This window comes from Odocoileus virginianus, chromosome 10, assembly GCF_023699985.2.
Source record: "Odocoileus virginianus isolate 20LAN1187 ecotype Illinois chromosome 10, Ovbor_1.2, whole genome shotgun sequence".
NCBI lineage: Eukaryota > Metazoa > Chordata > Mammalia > Artiodactyla > Cervidae > Odocoileus > Odocoileus virginianus.
Window position 1 is genome coordinate 48,502,211 of NC_069683.1, and position 19,306 is coordinate 48,521,516.

Here is a 19,306-nt window from a genome sequence, read left to right on the forward strand (position 1 = left end):
GGAGATGGGCATGGCAACCCACTCCAGTATTCTTGCCTAGAGAATCCCCATGGGCAAAGGAGCCTGGCGGGCTACAGTCCATGGGGTCACAAGAGTTAGACACAACTTAGCAGCTAAACAACAACAGTAGGAGTAACTAAGCCTTTCTCTGTGTCAGCTGAGCAGAATACGGGCAGCTTGCCTGGGCTTGAGGGCAGGCTCTGCTGTTTGCTGACTCAGTGACACTGGGCAAGTGCCTTCACACTTGGGAGTCTCAGTCATCACTGGAAGAGCGGGGAGGGGAGCTGCTCAAGTAGTCTGTGGTTCTGGAACTCTCCTGCATGAACATCTGACGGGTGGTGGGGACACAAGGGCTGCAGCCTGTGTTGGATGACCTTGGGCTCCTCCTCAATTCCCAGGACACGGGGCCCCACTCCAGTCCTGGCTCCAAGGGGACAGTCAGCTCAGCCTATAGTGACAAGGGCAGCCATTTACCAGGTGCCTTGGAGATGCCAGGTGCTGTGCACTCTCTCATTTCCTTCATTCCTTCTCAACAGACCTACAATGGATGGGGTATCATTGTACCCACTTTACAGGTAAGAAACTGAGGCTGATATGAAGTGACAGAGCCAAGACTAGAGCCCAGGTGTATATTACTTTAACTACCACCCCCTCAGCCTCCTTTCCCCAAGTGTGGTTGCAGTCGGGGAAGGGGGTTGGGCATGCAGCCCAGGCAGTGCACGTCCACTCCAGAATTTTGATGAACACACACAGTCTCAACTCAGTATGTCATTATGATAATGACGTAAAATGCCATGTGCAAGGCCTGGCAAGGAGCACACACTCAATCATGTTACACAGCACTTGACAGTGTATTCAAATACTGCCAGACCTAGCGTCCCCTTTGCTCCTCCACGCCAAACTGTCCATGCAGGCAGGCTAGGTAAGGCCATTCCTACCTCTTTCCACCCAGCTGCTAAGAGGTGGGTGGGGCACCAGCCCCAGGCCTGCTTGAGTTGGAGTCAGTCCCGAGCCCGCCCACAGAAGAGGCCCCACGAATTCTTAGCCCAAACATACATGGCACATGCAGGACACCCCACTCACGGCAGTTTCTCATCCAGCTTTATTGGAAGGCCTGCACACCCTGGGGTGGGCCAGGTCTTGGGGGAGGGGGAGGGCACTGAGAATGCTGTTCTTGTAAGTGACCTTTGGTGGCAGTCCTGGGAGGCTGCTGGACCCAAGGAGCTAGTAGGATGGATAGACGGGTGGACTTGGGGTTCTGAGATCTCAGACGGCCTCAGGGTGGAGACTGTGTGGGACTGGCGGCAGATTCCCAGAAGTCACTGAACTTGCCCTTGAACGAGCTCCAGTAGTCTTTCAGGGAGCTGAAGCTCTCAGTCATCCAGTCTCTGGGGGTCAAAAAAGTGAGGGGAGCACATGGGGTGCGGGTGAGAGTTGTCCCTAGAAAGTGACAACTATGGGGCTCCCACCCACCCACACTGGCACTCCGCCCCCACCCTCTCAATCCTTCCCAGCAATGCCCCAAAACCTCAGGCTGGGACCCCCTATAGCTGCACCCCAGGAAAGGATGCCGAGGGTAATGATGGGAACACAGCCAAGGTCCCCTGGAGTTTCTCCAGCTGTGGGCAGATGGTGGATCTGAAGCAAGCTGGAGTGACTGATTTGGAAGATGTGTAAGGTCAGGACTGCCATTCTAGTGGAGGCAAGTGATGCCCCCTACAATTGTACATCCTGGTGGCTCCAGGCGGGGTGGGGCAGAGGGAGGCAGTCTCTCATTTGGACAGTCATCAGAGGGTTGATTAGCTGTGTGATCTGGGGCAGGTCACTTGGTTAAGTGGGCCTTGGTTTTCTTGTCTGCAAAATGGGGAAATAATATCCACTCTACAGTGGGTCCTGAGGACTAAAAGTGTTTGTGAACACCTCTGCTATGGAAATGCCAATGCAGATGGAGTGGAGGTGGGGAAGGTGGGTGGGGCTAGCAGAGGACTGGTGGGCAGGGGCAAGGTGGGAGAGGAAGGACCGACTTCTGCTCACATGGGCCCGAGGACTTGATACAAGTCAGAAACACACACACACACACACACACAGTGCTGAAATTGCTTTGAAAGTGAAAGTTGCTCAGTTGTGTACAACTCTTTGCGACCCCATGGACTATACAGTCCATAGCATTCTCCAGGCCAGAATACTGGAGTGGGTTGCCTTTCCCTTCTTCAAGGGATCTTCCCAACCCAGGGATTGAACCCAGGTCTCCTGCATAGCAGGCGGATTCTTTACCAGCTGAGCCACAAGGGAAGCCCAGGAATACTGGAGTGGGTAGCCTCTCCCTTCTCCAGGGGATCTTTCTAACCCAGGATCAAACTGGGGTCTCCTGCATTGCAGGTGGATTCTTTACCAACTAAGCTACCAGAGAACCCCCAGAAATTCCACTGGGTGGATCCAAAGCTCCAATCAGATTATCAGAAAAGGAAAATGGACATGAGGGCAAGGAGGAAGAAAGGAGGATGACAAAGGGAGGCGAGGTGGGATGCGGTGCCTCTCCATCATCTCTCCCTGCAAGGGGGCCTGTTTTACAGAGAGAAAGGAGGTTCAGCGAGGCGCAGGTCCTAGGTGGGCGTGGGAGAGACGCGGGCCCCCCGTGGGGGCTCTCACCAAGTCCCGGGCAGGTAGCGACCAAAGACAGGAAAGTGAGGGTTTACCTGGCCTGCTGGGCCACCTGGGACTCCTGAACGCTGCTCAGGGCATCCTTGGCGGTCTTGGTGGCCTCCTTCACATAGCCCTGCATTTTGTCCAGAAGGGATTCCTCCTCGGCCCTGGTAGTGTCTGGGAGAAGAGCAGGACTGAGTGTGGTGGATCAGCTTCTGGGGAGCCCTTGGCTCCTGACAGCCCCCCATTGGGGTCTGGTATCCCCCAGCCACTTGCCAAGCCACCCTCTTCCCACGCCCAGCCCAGTCCCCACCGGCTGCTTACCGGGCAAGACCAGGAGAGCCAGGAAGGCAGCAACAAGGAGCAGCCGGGGCCGCATGGTGCCTTGGTTCCTGCAGGGAGGGGTCCTGTGAGCCCTTCCTCAAGTCCCCACCCCCCACCAGGCAGCCCTCCCTGGGGAGATGCAGTGGGCCTGAGCCAGGTCAAGTCGGGAGGAAAGAGGGCTAATATGGGGGAGGTTATGGGCTTTCAGAAGGGGACTGGGGGACCCAGGGCAGAGAGAGTGGGGGGAGGCATGAAGCAGGAAACCCCCAGACCAGGAATCAAGACACCAGGATTCTGGCCAGATTTCTGCCACTAACAAGCTGAGTGACTCTGGTTGACTCTCTGCCCCCTCCAGGGCTCAGGTTTTCTGTCTGGGGCACGACTGGGATGTCTGAGTCTTCTAATCCTAAACATGCAGAGCGAGCAGCAAAGGGAGCCAGTGCCAGTCCCAGCTCCACCACTAGGCTCTGTATAGCTTTGGGCAAGTGACCTTCCCCTAGGGACCTCGATCTCCCCAGAATGCCTGGGGAGAGGTACTCATCAAGACTTAAGGCTTCCCCAGCTCTACAAGCGCTTCAGGCTTCGCTGGCTGGGCACAGACCCCCACCTGCCCCTCCCCATCCTGCTCCCCTTCTCCCCCCAACCCCTCAGGGAGTCTTACCTGTAGCGGCTGCTTCTTGAGATGAACTGCGTACGAAGGCAAGAAGATTCTGACCTGTTTTATATTGTCCCCAGGACACAGGGCAGCGTGCGGGCCCAGGCAGCCGGGCAAAGGTCATCTGCTGATCAACCTAGACCAGACCCTGACAGAGGGTGGCCAGAGGCACCCAGGCCCACTGGGAGTTGGGAAATCTCTAGAAAGCTGAGGGTGCCCACCCTGCTCTCTGCCATCCCTATGGTTTGGAACTGGGGTGACCCCATTCCTTCTGAGCAGCCTGGTTCCCCAGGGAGAGGCTGGTGAGATGGGAGAAGGGATTGGGGGATAAACATTGTCCTTTCGCCCTGGGCTTCCAGGTCCTTCCCCACTTTAAGCCCTGACAACAGCCTGTGAAGTGGGGGTGAAGTGAGAGGGGAATTGGCTTCTTCAGACTTGGACACAACTCCCCAGCTGGCTGGGCTGGGGAGTCTAGAGTGAAGTCACAGAAGACCTGTGGGCAGGGGCTTGTGCAGGAGGTGGGACACAGTTGAGTGCCCACAGCCCCCTCCCCAGGATCTCCATCTCTGGGCTTCAGTCCCGGGTGCAGCTGACGCAGAAATTTCCTGAGCTGATCCCTCTGGCAGGGGGTGGTGGGAGTAGGTCAAAGGCTTATGAGCCCCAGGCCTTCTGTTTTACCACCCCCTCTCCCCATCCTGCCCTCTGGACTCACTGATAACGTCCCCAAGGGGCAGACTGTGCAGCTGGGACTGAGGCCAGCGCTGAGTACCTCTCGACCTCAGACCACAACTTCCGCAGCTTAGAAATGCCAGTCCTCGTAGTCCCCTGGCTGGGGAGGCAGTCAAGGCTGCGGTGAGGCTGGTGTAGTGGAGAGAGGCCAGATGAGCTCGAAGGGACAGTCAGCTGTCCGGGAGATGCCTGGCCTCTTCCTGAGGTGAAGTGTCCCCTGGGCTCACACCAGGAGCTGCAGCCTGGATGGCAGCATTAGGGAGCTCTGTCTTCCAGTGAGGTCTCAGAGCCAGGAAATTCTAGGTTTAAATGGTACCTTTCACACCTACAGATATGACCAGGGCCAGAGATCTAACAGCTCAGTGCCTCAATATTCTCCTTTGTAAAATGGGGCTAGAACACTGATACTCCAGAATTGTTGTAATAAATCTCTCCTCCTTTCTCCCAAACACCTGTTCTTTCTTAGACAGCATAGTCTGAAGGCAGGAGGAGCCTCCAAAGAATTAGGGCTTTGGGCAGGTGGCCATCTTACCAGGAAGAAGCAACTAAACCCACCGTGGGAAGTCAGAGGCCCGAGAAAGCTAGACCTAGCTCTACCTTCAGAATTCTTTATCTGTGGCGAAAACTTGAAATTTCTCCTTAGAGATTCATTCCTTTCACTTAGACCTGGTTATCTGCTAAAATGCAAATGATTCCTGCAAAGTAGACATTATTAGGGCTCCCGTGGTAGTTCAGTTGGTAAAGAATCTGCCTGCAATGCAGGAGACCCCAGTTCGATTCCTGGGTTGGAAAGATCCCCTTGAGAAGAGATAGGCTATCTGCTGTAGTATTCACAGGCTTCCCTGGTGGCTCAGATGGTAAATAATCTGCCTGCAATGTGGGAGACCTGGATTTGATGCCTGATTGATCTCCTGGTTGAGGAGATCCCCAGGAGGAGGGCATGGAAACCCACTCTAGGATTCTTGCCTGGAAAATCCCCATGGACAAAGGAGTCTGGCAAGCTGAAGTTCTGGGGGTTGCAAAGAGTCAGACATGACTGAGCAACAGTACACAGCACAGACATTATTAAGCCCATTTTATAGGCAGAAGCCGAAGGCAGGGCTGGAGACATACCCAGGTGCCCATATTCCATCCATGGCAGAGTTGGGAACCAGAAGCCAGGTCTTCTAATACGCACACTGGGACCAAACCTCATGGAGAGATGAGGCCCTTGGAGGATTATCAGTCACTCAGAGTGCATCAGTTTCGGCCTCTTCCTGAGCACAGACTGTGGTGATGGGGCGGGGAGGAGAGGAAGGTGATTGGGAGGTCCTGAAGGATCTGGACTTTGGGGAAGAGAGGACAGCCGTGTCCACTTCCCTCTTCATTCTGATCTGTTCCTTCTCCCCAGAAGGGAGGGTCACAGTGGGAGTCCAGATTCCAGGCTGAGCTGGGACATGCTGGGGTGGACTGGCTGGAGCCCTTGGCCCTGGTTCCTCCAACTCTCCTGCCATGTGTGTGGCGCGTCTGGAGGAGGCCGCCCTCCCTCTCCTGGGTCGCAATGGGCCAGTGAGCCCAGGGAGGTCAGAAGATGCGGGCGGAGAGAGCCAGCAGCGTGGCATCAAGCTGGGTAGAGAACCAGAGAGTGTGGGCCTCTGCGGCTGGGTTGGCATGCCCTGGCCCGGGACCTGACCTCATTCCCAGGGCTTGGTGCCTCTGTGTGCCCATGCCCCTCCCAGCAGCTCCAGCTGGGTCTCGGGAGGGCTGTCTGAGGAAGGGGCTGATCAGTGGTCCAGCCTAAGCTGCCTCTCCTTCCCTTCTTCTCTCCCTCTCCCCAGCATAGCTCCCCTGGGATGAGGATGCTGCTCCAACCCTGGCCCCATAACTGCTAACGGGCAGGGAGGAGGGGCAGGAGGATGGAGAGGAGAAGGTCTGACCAGCTGGGGCCAAAAATGGTCCTCAAGGGTTAGACTAAATCTCTCTGCTTCCACTTGTGTGCGACTGAGGCTTAGTTCACCAGCGTCTGTGACCCATGCCCCTGCCACAAGGCTGGACTGGGCAGCGCTGACTCAGCCCTGCCAGCCAGAGGCCCTGGTTCACCATGGCCTTCTGTGCTGGAAGTTCCTCCCAGTGTCTCACCCAGATCTTCCCACCCAGGAGCCACCCCCTTTGAGCTCTGCCCTGGGTGGATGGCCAGTGTGGAGCAAACATGGGGACCTGTGTCCATGTGATTTGCCCATCCCTGGCTGGGCCTGAGCCGTTCCCTCCTGATTCTGGGCTCGGGCTGCCCACTAGTTTGATCTCTGTTGATGGGGCAGGAGAGTGGCCATAGGTGATGTTAGACTCTCAGCCTCGTCACCTCACTGACCATTATGTCTGTCTGTTGTACAGATAAGGAGATTGAGGCTCAGAAAGGGATATGATTCACCCAACGTCACACAGCCCTTTGTGGACATCCCCATGTGGCCGTGCCCTGCCTCATAGGGCCAGGCTCTGCTGGAGCTGCCCGCACTCATGTCCTTTCCATCAGCAGCTCAAACAATCTGAGACGGTGCACAGGGGCCTCTCATTCTCTCCCACCGCCCAGAACTAATCTTTTCACAGACTGATACACAGCATGCTCTCTGGTACCTCCCCAGCTGTCCTGTGGATAAGACTGCACACTTCCACTGCAGGCGGTGCAAGTTTGATCTCTGGTTGGGGAATTAAGATCCCGCATGCCACACATTATGGCCAAAAACCAAAAAGACACACTCCCATACAGTGAGGGCAGACTCAACTGAGAGTCCTTGGTAACTCGTTGACCTGCTCACCTCTGGCCCATTAAGGGGGAAAGGGATGAGGCCAGAGGTGAGCGACTACATTTGCTCCCAGCCCAGGCAGGACTCTGCTTCATTTGGGAGTGTTGCAGCGTGGTGAAGTCTTCAGGGGCAAAACACGGCTTATGCTTGATGAGCGCTGACTATGGGCCAGGCATAGTTCCCAGCATTACTCAGATTATCTCCCTGACTCCCTGAAGCCCAGAAGGCATGCACTGTTCATGCCCTACTGAGGCACATGGGGCTCAAAGAGGTTAAGAGACTTGGCCGAGGTCACCCAGTCAGTATGTATGGAGCCCACTTGCAAAGCCAAGGAGTCCAACTCCAGCATCAGAAGCCTTAATAAAGTACTACAAGATGGCCCAGGCTGCTCCTGGAAGGAGGAGCTCCCTGACGCTGGAGGTGACCATCAGTGGGGTGGGACACTGCCAGGTAGTGGGGACTCTACAGAAGGGGTACAAGCTATCTTCAACGCCATGGACATCAAGTCGCTCCTGGTCTATGAAACAGTGGAGACACGGGAAGTCAGGATCAGTCCAGCTGTGGACTCTTCCAGTGGCAGATTACAGAAGCCCATCCATGTGTGGGGCATGGCGTTCATGAAGGCAGCCAACAGTGTAATACGATGGATTTCATCTCCTTGTCACCCAAGGTGATGTGTGTGGCCCAGCGGAGGGGTACAAACTGGTCAGGATGAGCCACCTTCTTGCTGGATGTCTTTCTGTGTGTGACCTCACTTGCAGAGGATGTTGGAAGTCCAAGTAGAAGACCGGGATGCCGCCACCAACCCCCTTCCCCATCTCCTGATGAGAGGCGCCCTGAGAGCCTCGGGTCTTGTGATTCATCACAAGCTGACTACTGCCACCCAGGGAGGCGGTGGGCAGGAATCAGACCTCGGGTCAGTCTGCCCTTCACCCTGCATTGTGCTCCAGAGAGTGGGGTCTCACTCTGCCACTCTCACTGGAGCAGCAAGCCTGCTACTGTACTCTTTGCTTGGTCCAAATCCAGAAAATAGTTAGTATTCTTATTAACAACAGTAATGGCTATTTTTTAGTGCTTACTCTGCCAGGCACAATACTACTCATTTCACCAGTAATGTCTCATTTAATACACTCAACAATCCCATTTTTAAAGGAGAAAATGAGGCCAGAGCTGGGCCAAGTTGACTCACTGAACCAAGGTGACACAGTTGGCTGTGGCAGACGTGAAGCACACTTACAATCAACACCTTCAACACAGGACACACCCCCACTCCACCCACCTTCCCAAAGGCTTGCAGGGGTCGCCTCCTCCAGGGCTCACCTTGACCAGAGTCCTGGATCTCAGCTCACTAGCCCATCTGTGACCCTGGGTGTCCTAGTCCAGAGTCTGGTGCTCTGAGATGGAGTCAGGGTTGGGGGATGTGGGAGTGGGGGCCCTTCCTCACTGGGGCAGACAGAGGAACTGTGAACTTTGCCCCCCACCCACCCAAGCCGAGCACAGACCCAGAGCTGCCGCAGGGCTTCTGCGTAGTTTATCAGTCCTGCGCTCAGGTGTTCCCTCAGCCTCATTCCTCCCGTGGCTCCTGGCCCCTTCAATGATGGGTGGGGCACACCTTTGGAACAGCTGCTTCTGAATGCTGCCCGAGCCCCAGTCTGCCATCGGCTTCCACGTTGTCCAAGGGTCACAAAAGTCCAAGAGGCCTCCTGGGAATGTGTCACCTTCCAGCGTGGAGTCACACTGGGGAGGAAGGTGGGGACGGCAGCCCCGTGAGGATTTAAATGTCTGACTGGTTCTGAGCTTCAATCAGTCCCAACAGCAGCACAGTGAGCTGCCTGAGAACCTCTCCTTTGGCCCCTCTGAATCCAGGAAGGATCTGGTGCAGTAAGAGACTCTTCCAGCCCAGCGAGGAGCCCGGGATGTTCCTGAAGGCTGTGGTCCTGAGCCTGGCCCTGGTGGCTGTCACTGGTGAGTAGGAGCTGCCTTCAGATGGCACTCTTAGGCAGCACCCATCTGCTGCATCAGGCAGGGAAGGGTGGTGAGTCTGGGGCCAGGGCAAGAGGACAGTTCCGAGTGTCTGTCAGCCCACAGCTGGATGCAGGTGGTCACCCAGCTGCCACTCAGCTCTGAGGAGTGCTTTTCACAGTGCTGGGCTCCCTGGCATGGGTGCTACCCCAGCTTTACATACCCCTGTGGCTTCTAACTAGCCAAGTACAGAGAGAAAAATCAGTGGCTGGGCTCCCCCCCGACATCCAGTCTGTGGCTCAGGGCTGGGGCAGAGGGGCAAGGAAGGAGACGGCGCTCATGAATTTGCTTTATTTCCCACCCAGGGGCCCAGGCGGAGGTCAATGCCGACCAGGTGGCCACTGTGATTTGGGACTACTTCAGCCAGCTGGGCAACAATGCCAAGAAGGCGGTGGAACATATCCAGAAGTCTGAGCTCACCCAGCAGCTCAAGTAAGAGGGGCAGAGTTGGCAGGGAAGGGCTTCTTAAAGGCCATGCAATGTGTGGGCAAGGGCTGGATTCGGAGGCAGGAGACCTGAGCTTAGGATACCCACTGTCCTGCCATCAACTCACTGGGTGACCAGAGGTCTCCAGACTTGGATCCTGGGATTCATGTGTGCAAATAAGGAAGGCTGGACTGAATAATCCCTGCTTTAACTTTTTTTTTCTTTTTGTCATGCCCTGTGGCTTGTGGGCAGAGAAGGCAATGGCACCCCACTCCAGTACTCTTGCCTGGAAAATCCCATGGATGGAGGAGCCTGGTAGGCTGTGGTCCATGGGGTCGCTAAGAATTGGACACGACTGAGAGACTTCACTTTCACTTTTCACTTTCACGCATTGGAGAAGGAAATGGCAACCCACTCCAGTATTCTTGACTGGAGAATCCCAGGGACAGGGGAGCCTGGTGGGCTGCCATCTATGGGCTAGCACAGAGTCAGACACGACTGAAGCGACTTAGCAGCAGCAGCAGTGGCTTGTGGGATCTTAGTTCCCTGACCAGGGATCAAACCCTGGCCCTCAGCAGTGAAACTGCTGAGTCCTAAACACTGGGCCACCAGGGAATCTCCCACTTTAACTTTCCAGAGTGTGACAAATGGTCACATTTTAGCATTGAGGCCCCCAGAAGAAAGGGAGGGAAAGAAATGTCACGTGAGCTGGCTTCTAATACATTCCAGGACAGGCCTCTGTGAAATCATGGGAAGGACAGGGGTGAGGATATTTGGGAAGCCTCTGGAGGTGTCACACATCAGGGAGACCAGTACCCGGTGTGATTGGAAGATGCTAGAAGAGGCCCAGAACATCACATGTGATCTCTGCACATGTGGTGTGCACACAGCCACAGCACACCTGGGCTGAGAAGGACCTCAAAGTCCACTCCTTCTGCTTTACAGATAAGGAGAGGCAAGCCCACTGCTCCAGCTCACATGATAGGTATTAATAGATACTGTGACTCAAGCTCCAGCGGAGATCCAGAGGTAAAAGGTCAATGTATTACATTGACCAATTACATCCACTTGCTTAAATCACCATCCACCGCAGGAAAAGATGGGTGAACTCATTACCCTGCATGCTCACCTGTCTTAGGCAGGTGTGTGAAAGGTGAGCCTATGGAAGGAGCTAAGGCCCCAGTAGAGGAGCCTGGCCGGTTTACAGTCCAGGGGTCGCAAAGGGTCGGACACAACCGAAGCGACTCAGCACGCAGGCAGGAATGCCAAGCCTCACGGCGGCCCCCTTGCGTCCTTTCCCCGCAGCACCCTCTTCCAAGATAAACTTGGGGAAGTGAGCACCTACACGGACGACCTGCAGAAGAAGCTGGTGCCCTTTGCCACGGAACTGCATGAACGGCTGACCAAGGACTCCGAGAAGCTGAGGGAGGAGATTCGGCAGGAGCTGGAGGAGCTGCGGGCCCGGCTGCTGCCCCACGCCAACGAGGTGAGCCAGAAGATCGGGGACAACGTGCGCGAGCTGCAGCAGCGCTTGGGGCCATACGCGGAGGAGCTGCGCACCCAGGTCGACACCCAGGCGCAGCAGCTACGGCGCCAGCTGACGGTCTACGCGCAGCGCATGGAGACGGTGATGCGGCAGAACATGGACCAGCTGCAGGCCTCGGTGGCGCCCTACGCCGAGGAGCTCCAGGCCACGGTCGACCAGCGAGTGGAGGAGCTCAAGGGGCGCCTGACGCCCTACGCGGACCAGCTCCAGGCCAAGATCGATGAGAACGTGGAGGAACTGCGCCGCAGCCTGGCCCCTTATGCTCAGGACGTCCAGGGGAAGCTCAACCACCAGCTGGAGGGCCTGGCCTTTCAGATGAAGAAGCATGCCGAGGAGCTGAAGGCCAAGATCTCGGCCAAAGCCGAGGAGCTGCGACAGAGGCTGGTGCCCGTGGTCAGCAGCGTGCGTGGCAGTCAGCCGGGCAATGCCGAGGGCCTGCAGAAGTCGCTGGCCGAGCTCAGCAGTCAGCTGGAGCAGCAGGTGGAGGACTTCCGCCGCACGGTGGGGCCCTACGGCGAGACCTTCAACAGAGCCATGGTGCAGCAGCTGGACGCGCTCAGGCAGAAGCTGGGCCCCCTGGCGGGGGACGTGGAAGATCACCTGAGTTTCCTGGAGAAGGATCTGAGGGACAAGGTCAGCAGCTTCTTCAACACCCTCAAGGAGAAAGAGAGCCAGGCCCCCGCCCTCCCCGCGCAGGAGGATACGCCCGCCCCTCTGGGGGGCTGAGTTGCCCCTGGTGCCCCCGCCCCACCACCGACACCTGCCCTGCCCTGCCCCCTGTCTGTCTGTCTGTCCCAAAGCAGTTCTTGTACAGACCTGTGGATACATGTCCAGTGGAAAGTGACGCTACGTCTCGCTTCTCAATAAAGCTGCTGAGAAACTAGCCCAGTGTGGTTACAGTGGGGCTTCTTGGTGTTGTGGAAGCTGAGGGCGGCAGGGAGCAGCGCGAGCAAAGCTTAGATGGGTCAGCAGGGGATGCTTAGAACGACTGGGGTGCTGGGAGATGAGACTATGGGGGCAGGGTGTGCAGAGAGGGGTGTGGGGAGAGCTCTAAGGAGAGGTGGATAAAGATGTCACGCTTTGGACTTCCCTGGTGGTCCGGTGGGTTTCCCAGGTGGCTCGGTGGTAAAGAATCTGACACTGGGCTTCACCCCGAGGGCACCACCAATGTGGTCAGGACGAAGTCCTGGGCTCTGGGGAGCTCACGGCACAGTGGGGAAGACTGTCCCTCCTGGTCTAAGATCTTCTGTGCCTTTAATCTGACTTATTTGGGTGAATTTTGGTTTATTCCACCCACCCCACCTCACTTCTGTTATAAAATCGATTCTGGCTTATGTCAGAGGTTTTTTTGACTGCTAAACCCATGATCTGCAGAGTCGAGGAATGGGGCCCAGAGCCGTGTCAGAGTCCTGAGAGGTGGGGAGGAGTAGGCGCTTGGGGGCCCTGGTGAATTCTGCCCAGGAGCCTCCTGCAAAGGGGCCTGTTGGTCTGGGGCTGCAGTTGCCAACAACTGGGTTGGGAAGATCCCCTGGAGAAGGGAAAGGCTACCCACTCCAGTATCTTGGTCTGGAGGATTCCATGGACTGTATAGTCCATGGGGTCTCAAGGAGTCTGACACGACTGAGAGATTTTAAATGTAAAAAAATATAAATGGGGCAGGAGGCAGGGGAAGAGAATTCGGCCCCAAGCAGTCTCACCAGCACAGCCAGCTGTGATCTGAGGTGGGCTCTCCCAGGAGGGGACCCCAGAGAAGAGCCAGTTCAAGCCTTTGTCCCAAATAACTTGACCTTTCCAGAATGGAGTTTAGACCTTTCAAGGGAACAACACCAAGGGACATCAAGGATTGAAAGAGGAAGCTATACCCTGCCCCACCCCCAAAATGGTGGCCAATGAAGAGCAACCAGTGGCAGAAGCTACTAGAACTTTTAACTACAGAGATGGCCCTAAAGTTGACACGCATTAATGCTAGGTGTCTTTAAAAATTGTTGTACCACATTGACTCATATAATCGTCACAACAGACAGAGACTTCAAAGATGCAGTAGGTGAGGAAAGGGCAGTTCAGGATGGTGAAGCACATGATCTAGCAGTGGTGGAAATTTGAGATTGGAACCCAGGCCATCCAGCTAAAGAGTTTGACTTTTATCTAACAGGCTGTGGTGCCTCCAGGGTGAGCCCAGCATAAGGAGAACAGTGAGCTCTGTCCAGAACCCCAGACAGAAGGGGGATGCACAAGGGGCTGTCACAGAAGAAAGACATTGCTAGGCCTAGATGGTAATTTCAAGAGGTCTGTTTGCAGGAGAATGGGATTTTGCTTTCCACTTCATAGATTTATGTAGTGTTGGGACTTTATGATGTTTTAGTTTTATTTTTATTGTGGTATAATATATATAACACAAAATTTGCCATTTTAAGTGTACAATTTAGAGGCATTAATTACATTCACAATGTTGTACAGCCATCACCACTATCTCCAAAATTACTTCATGACCCAAACAGAAACCCTGTGTCCATAAAGCAATTACCCATTATCACTCCTCCACTCCAGTTTCTGCTGATGGCTTGTCCTGTCTCTTAGACTTTGCCTATTCTAGGTAGTTCATGTAAGTGACATCATACAATAGTTTTACTTTTGTGTCTGGCTTCTTCCACTTGGCGTAATGTTCTCAGGGTACACCTGTATTGTAGGGTATTTATCAGAATTTCATTTCTTTTTAATTTTTATTTGGGGGATAATTGCTTTGCAGTGTTGGTTTCTGCCATACAACAATGTGGATCAGTCATAGGTATTCATATATCCCTTCTCTCTTGAACCTCCCTCCTACCCCCTAGCCCATCCCACCCCTCTGGGTTGTCACAGAGCAGCAAGCTGAGCTTCCTGTGTTATAGCAACTTCCACTAGCTATCTAGAAACAAACAAATATTAATAAATAGTTGCCAGAGTTTCTCTAGAATCCAGTTTTGATCACCTGGTGAGACTGCAGCACTTACACCCAAGAAAGCTGTGCACTTAGAGTCCCCTGTGAGTATCACAGAAGGACGTTTTCTGGATTCTGGTGCAGCCCACATCAGTATATCCTAGCAGTGCCCCCAGACTTTTAGGACTGAAGCTCCCCCAGCGACCTCTGGCTCCTTGGGTGACCTAAAGATAATAGACTCCTCTGTGCACATGGGTTAGTGCTCCAGAAAGGAGCATCAGCCAGGATTGGCGTGGACCAGGCTGAGACATTCACCATACCCCTGCACCTCTCCCCAAAGCTCAAAGGTCAAAAGTACTCTGAGAAGGTCCGAGGGGTCACATGCCACTGTCTGGTGGTTGGCATGGCTCTGATTGGTGAGAAAAGAACACAACAGGGAAAAGGGGGGGGGGGGCGCTCTCCTCTTGACACCACAGGGCATAGCTGCTGTTGAGGGCTTTCGGGGCTGGTCAGAAGCAGCTCCCACATGGGGACACCGTGTCCTCCAGGCAGTATCATAGGACAGGCTGTGCTCTGGGAGGAGGAACGCAGGCAGTGACAGATTCAGGGGACAGAAACAGCAAGCGTGGGGTTATCTGGGGACTTTTGTATCTGGGAGCCCAAGGGTGGGACCTTGGTTATCTTGCTGTGTAGTGACAAGCAGCTAATAATGGAGACCTCAGAACTGCCCATGTCAGAGGAACGAGAACATGGGCTGCTGGTTCTGAGATGGTGGCTTATTGATATGGTGAGGAAAGGACCAAGACCTAGAAGAACAAAATCACAGGATGTTAAGATTGAAGGAATCCACCTGTCTCTCCCTCTAGTTCCTTTGACATCATCTATAACAAGTACCCTAATGCTACACTAACAGTCTCTTGAGGTGAGGCACCCCACTTGTTCATTCATCATTGTATCTACAGTGTGGTAGCCAGCCTCGGACATTGATCCTTATCTCTGGTACTCATAACCTCATGTGGTCCCTCTCATATTGAAGAGGGCTGACCAATGTGATCAATAGGCTATTGTGAAAGTCATGGTATCTAACTCCCAAATGTAGAGCATAAAGGCCACAGTGGCTGTCATCCTGCTTTCTCTTGGCCTCTGAGGGGAGACAGTCACCATGTTGTGATGTTGTGATGAGGGACATCATAGGAAGCCCCATGGAGGGTCGACATGGGAAGGAACTTCTGCCCCTCCTCAACAGCCAGCACCAACTTGCCAGCGTGTGAGTGACCCACCTTGGAACAGACCCTCCAGCCTTGGTGGAGCCTTCAGATGACCACAGACTCAGGCAACGTCCTGCTTGCAACCTCATGACAGATCCTGAGTCAGAACCACACAGTCAAGCCACTGGCTCGCAGAAATCGTGAGACATCATAAGACACTAGATTTGGGGGTGATTTGCTTTGCAGCGATAGCTAATGAATACACAGTGCATACCCCAGTGCCTGGAACATGGCGATCATGCAATCGTTGAGTGAATGAATGCTGCTTTGTATTTTTTACATTTTTATTTATTTATTTATTTTTGGCTGTGCTGAGTCTTTGTTGCTGCTCATGGGCTTTCTCCAGTGGTGGTGAATGGAGGCTTCTGTTTGCTGCAGCGCTTGGACTTCTCATTGTGGTGGCTTCTCTTGTTACAGAGCATGGACTCTACAGGGCTCAGTAGTTGCGGCTCGTGGGGTCTAGAGCATGGAGTCAGTAGTTATGGCTCATGGGCTTTGTTGCTCTGAGGCATATGGGATTTTCCTGGGCCAGGGATCAAACCTGTATCTTCTGCATTGGCAGGCAGACTCCCAACCACTGGACCACCAGGAAAGTCCCTGCTACTTAGTACCAAACACCTCCACTGACAGCCAACTTACCACTTCCCTAAACAATTGATTCTATCTGTGGACAACTCTGTTCAAGACTACCAAAATTAAATTGGTTCTTCCTAAACATAGCTTTGTTCTAATTTTTACTCCTCTTGTGTGTTACAGAATGATTATAATTCCTTCATACACATATTCTGCCCACAGATCATCTATCCAGAGACTCCTTTCATGAAACATCAAACCTTGTAGACAAAATTGAGTCTGAGATCTGCCATACTCCACAGCTGCCTTGGGATGAAGAATCTTGGTTAGTTTCTGAGAGGGGCAGAGGTCTTGTCTGTCTTGTTTATTATTCTTGTATAGTCAGTGCCCAGCACAATGACTTAGTAGGTGCTTCGTAAATGTTTCTTGAATAAATGAATGAATTTAACAAATATTTTCTCCTGTTCAATTGTACAGTATGTGTATGTTCATCTTTATCATGCTTAATTGTTTTCTAAGGTGATTATGCCACTTTTTTTTCTGTATCTTCTAATAATAGGAACTTCTTGAACAAGGTCTTCTAATTTTCTTTTCTCTCATTTCTTCCATCTCTGCATGCTCTCCTTTCTGGGCGACAGCCTCACTCTTTATTCAGTTTTTAGTTTATGCAACTGTGTTTTTAATTTGCAAGAGTTACTTTTTTTTTTAATTCTGTGAATTTTTATGATATGTTCTTGTTTCATCAATGTAATATTTTCTTTTAACTCTCTAATGATATTAATGGTATGTTTAAAAATTCTGCCTGCCGATGTTCATCGTAGCACTGTTTATAATAGCCAGGACATGAAAGCAACCTAGATGCCCAACAGCAGACGAATGGATAAGAAAGCTATGGTACATATACACAATGGAATATTACTCAGCCATTAAAAAGAATTCATTTGAATCAGTTCTAATGAGATGGATGAAACTGGAGCCCATTATACAGAGTGAAGTAAGCCAGAAAGATAAATACCAATACAGTATACTAATGCATATATATGGAATTTTAAAAGATGGTAATGATAATCCTATAAGCAGGACAGAAAAAGAGACACAGATATACAGAACAGACTTTTGGACTCTGTGGGAGAAGGCGAGGGTGGGATGATCTGAGGGAATAGCATTGAAACATGTATATTATCAAGTGTGAAACAGATCTCCAGCCCAAGTTGGATGCATGAGACCAGTGCTCAGGGCGGGTGCACTGGGAAGACCCAGAGGGATGGGATGGGGAGGGAGGTGGGTGGGGGGATCAGGATGGGGAACACATATAAATCCATGGCTGATTCATGTCAATGTATGGCAAAAACCACTACAATATTGTAAAGTAATTAGCCTCCAACTAATAAAAATAAATGAAAAAAAAATTCTGCCTGTATGGTCTCATTTTCTCCAAGTTCTTTTTAAAAAACATTTATTTATTTATTCATTTATTTATTTATTTTTGACTGTGCTGGGTCTTCATTGCTACCTGCAGACTTTCTCTAGTTGCAGCGAACAGGGGCTATTCTCTAGTTGCGGTGTGGGCATTTCTCATTGCAGTGGCTTCTGTTGTGGAGCACAGGCTCCAGGGCTCAGGGGCTTCAGTAGTTGTGGAGCACAGGCTTAGGTGCCCCAAGCTTGTGGAACCTTCCTGGACCAGGGATTAAACCTGTGTCTCCTACACGGTCTCCGTGTCTCCACGGAGACACGGTCCAGTGGATTCTTAACCACTGGACCACCAGGCAAGTCCCCTCAAGTTTCTTTTTTAACATCTGTTTATTTGGTCTCTATCTTTCATGATAGGCTTGTTCCTCAAATGACTTGTAATTTTTGCTTGTCTGCTTACTCCAAAGTGGGGATTTAATAACTGATTTGGAGCTCTACGTACTGTGAGCTTCTCTGTTGGGTGTTCCACTGGGATGTTTAGTTGGGGGACCCCCAATGTAAAAATATTTAGGTGTTTTCCTTCGAGCTGGTTATGTTTTCCAAAGCAGTTTCCTCTTCTCTCCTGCCTGGAGAGTAAAGACCTGGGTGCCAGTGTTCCTGGGGCCAAGTGGAAGAAGCAGGATGGGACTCAGCATTTACAGGGCACACTTTATTTCTGGTATAATACCTTTGTCCTCAACTCTGCCTGGCATTCTCCTTCCACAAATATTCAATCTTTCCCTTTTCAGAGGATAAACCTATAGCCTTCTGCCAAGGTTAGAAAGAAACACTAACTTTTCTAAGTAGTTTTAACCATTCTTTCATATTTTACAACAGTTTCTTCATTCATCTCTATTTTTAGTGGTCCCTGGTGCATCCATGTCAGGGCTGGTATGTACAGCTGGGTAAGCTGTGCACTGCACAATTCCGAGGGCACCTTTCCCACACTGTAGGCATAATGGAATTGTATATTTATCATGGAAAACTTCTGGTAGATGGCTGTAGAGTGTCTTGAGAAAAGGGAGGCTATTGCTAGTTCATACATGGGTGTAAGATTGGTTAACAGCAGATTTATTACAATTCCTTAGCCTTTGAGAATTGAGTGCAATAAATCAGGTTGGCATTTATCTTTCCCCATTGTCAACTTCAGATCAGCTTGCTCAGTCTTACTAAATTAGTTGCAACTTGTCTACCTGATTTCTAGCTTTTAAAATTTTGCTGTGGTCTTTTTTTTTCTCATTATTTTTGTCCCCATGGATTTTTTTCTAAAAAAATAAAAGATCTCTTTGCCATATTTTGAGGAAGATTTCAGAGAAAAATGTACTAGATATATGCACTCAATTTGCCATGTATATCTGGGAATCCATGACAGAGACAGAAAATGGCTGAAGGCTTTGTGGTGCATCTTTCCTTTAGAGTCTAAACCACTGGTTTTAACCTGGGAGGTTACCTGGTCCTAATACTGGGAGGTCTCAGTAGTACAACAAAGGATTTGTGAATAGGGATGTACGTGTTCAGAAAATTTTCTTCCATTTAGAATTTAACATAAAAGGAATGACTACAGAATGCATGCATTTTGCTGTAAAGATGTTCACTACAGGGGTGTTTATAATTTTATAAATTAAAAAAAGCACAATGTACAAGAAGAGATTGTTAAATTATAATATGCTGTGCCGTGCTTAGCTGCTCAGTCGTGTCCGACACTTTGTGACCTGTAGCAAAGATAGTAGCCTGCCAGGCTCCTCTGTCCATGGGGATTCTCCAGGCAAGAATACTGGAGTGGGTTGCCATGCCCTCCTCCAGGGGATCTTCCTGACTCAGGGATCAAAACAGCATTTCCTGCAGCTCCTGAATTACAGGTGAATTCTTTACCTCTGAGCCACTGGGGAGTCTAAAATGAAGTAATGTATGCTTTCTCTATAATATACTCTTAAATATTAATAAAAAAGCTATTTATTAATGTTAGCTAATATT

General features: G+C 51.8%; 2 protein-coding genes across 2 annotated transcripts; one reads left to right on the forward strand and one right to left on the reverse strand.

Moving 5' to 3' along the window:
- Positions 1-1,079: 1,079 nt before the first annotated feature.
- Positions 1,080-3,719, reverse strand: APOC3 (apolipoprotein C3). The gene is made up of 4 exons (XM_070473552.1): positions 3,629-3,719; positions 2,968-3,035; positions 2,697-2,820; positions 1,080-1,388 (listed from the first exon to the last, which is right to left on the reverse strand). The coding sequence occupies exons 2-4, from the start codon at positions 3,020-3,022 to the stop codon at positions 1,277-1,279; spliced, it is 291 nt and encodes a 96-aa protein (XP_070329653.1). The 5' UTR covers positions 3,023-3,035; positions 3,629-3,719; the 3' UTR covers positions 1,080-1,276.
- Positions 3,720-3,819: 100 nt separating this feature from the next.
- Positions 3,820-12,008, forward strand: APOA4 (apolipoprotein A4). Its single transcript, XM_020902602.2, has 3 exons — positions 3,820-9,096; positions 9,459-9,585; positions 10,885-12,008. Exons 1-3 carry the CDS (start codon positions 9,048-9,050, stop codon positions 11,849-11,851), a joined length of 1,143 nt encoding a protein of 380 aa, XP_020758261.2. The 5' UTR covers positions 3,820-9,047; the 3' UTR covers positions 11,852-12,008.
- Positions 12,009-19,306: the final 7,298 nt, after the last annotated feature.

Bases quoted from the DNA above. Each gene is read 5' to 3' on its own strand.
- APOC3 (XM_070473552.1), bottom strand. From the start codon at position 3,022: ATGCGGCCCCGGCTGCTCCTTGTTGCTGCCTTCCTGGCTCTCCTGGTC. The intron at 2,821-2,967 runs GTAAGCAGCCGG...CTCTTCTCCCAG, and splicing joins GGCTCTCCTGGTCTTGCCCG to ACACTACCAGGGCCGAGGAG. The intron at 1,389-2,696 runs GTAAACCCTCAC...TTTGACCCCCAG, and splicing joins CAGGTGGCCCAGCAGGCCAG to AGACTGGATGACTGAGAGCT.
- APOA4 (XM_020902602.2), top strand. From the start codon at position 9,048: ATGTTCCTGAAGGCTGTGGTCCTGAGCCTGGCCCTGGTGGCTGTCACT. The intron at 9,097-9,458 runs GTGAGTAGGAGC...TTTCCCACCCAG, and splicing joins GGCCCTGGTGGCTGTCACTG to GGGCCCAGGCGGAGGTCAAT. The intron at 9,586-10,884 runs GTAAGAGGGGCA...CTTTCCCCGCAG, and splicing joins GAGCTCACCCAGCAGCTCAA to CACCCTCTTCCAAGATAAAC.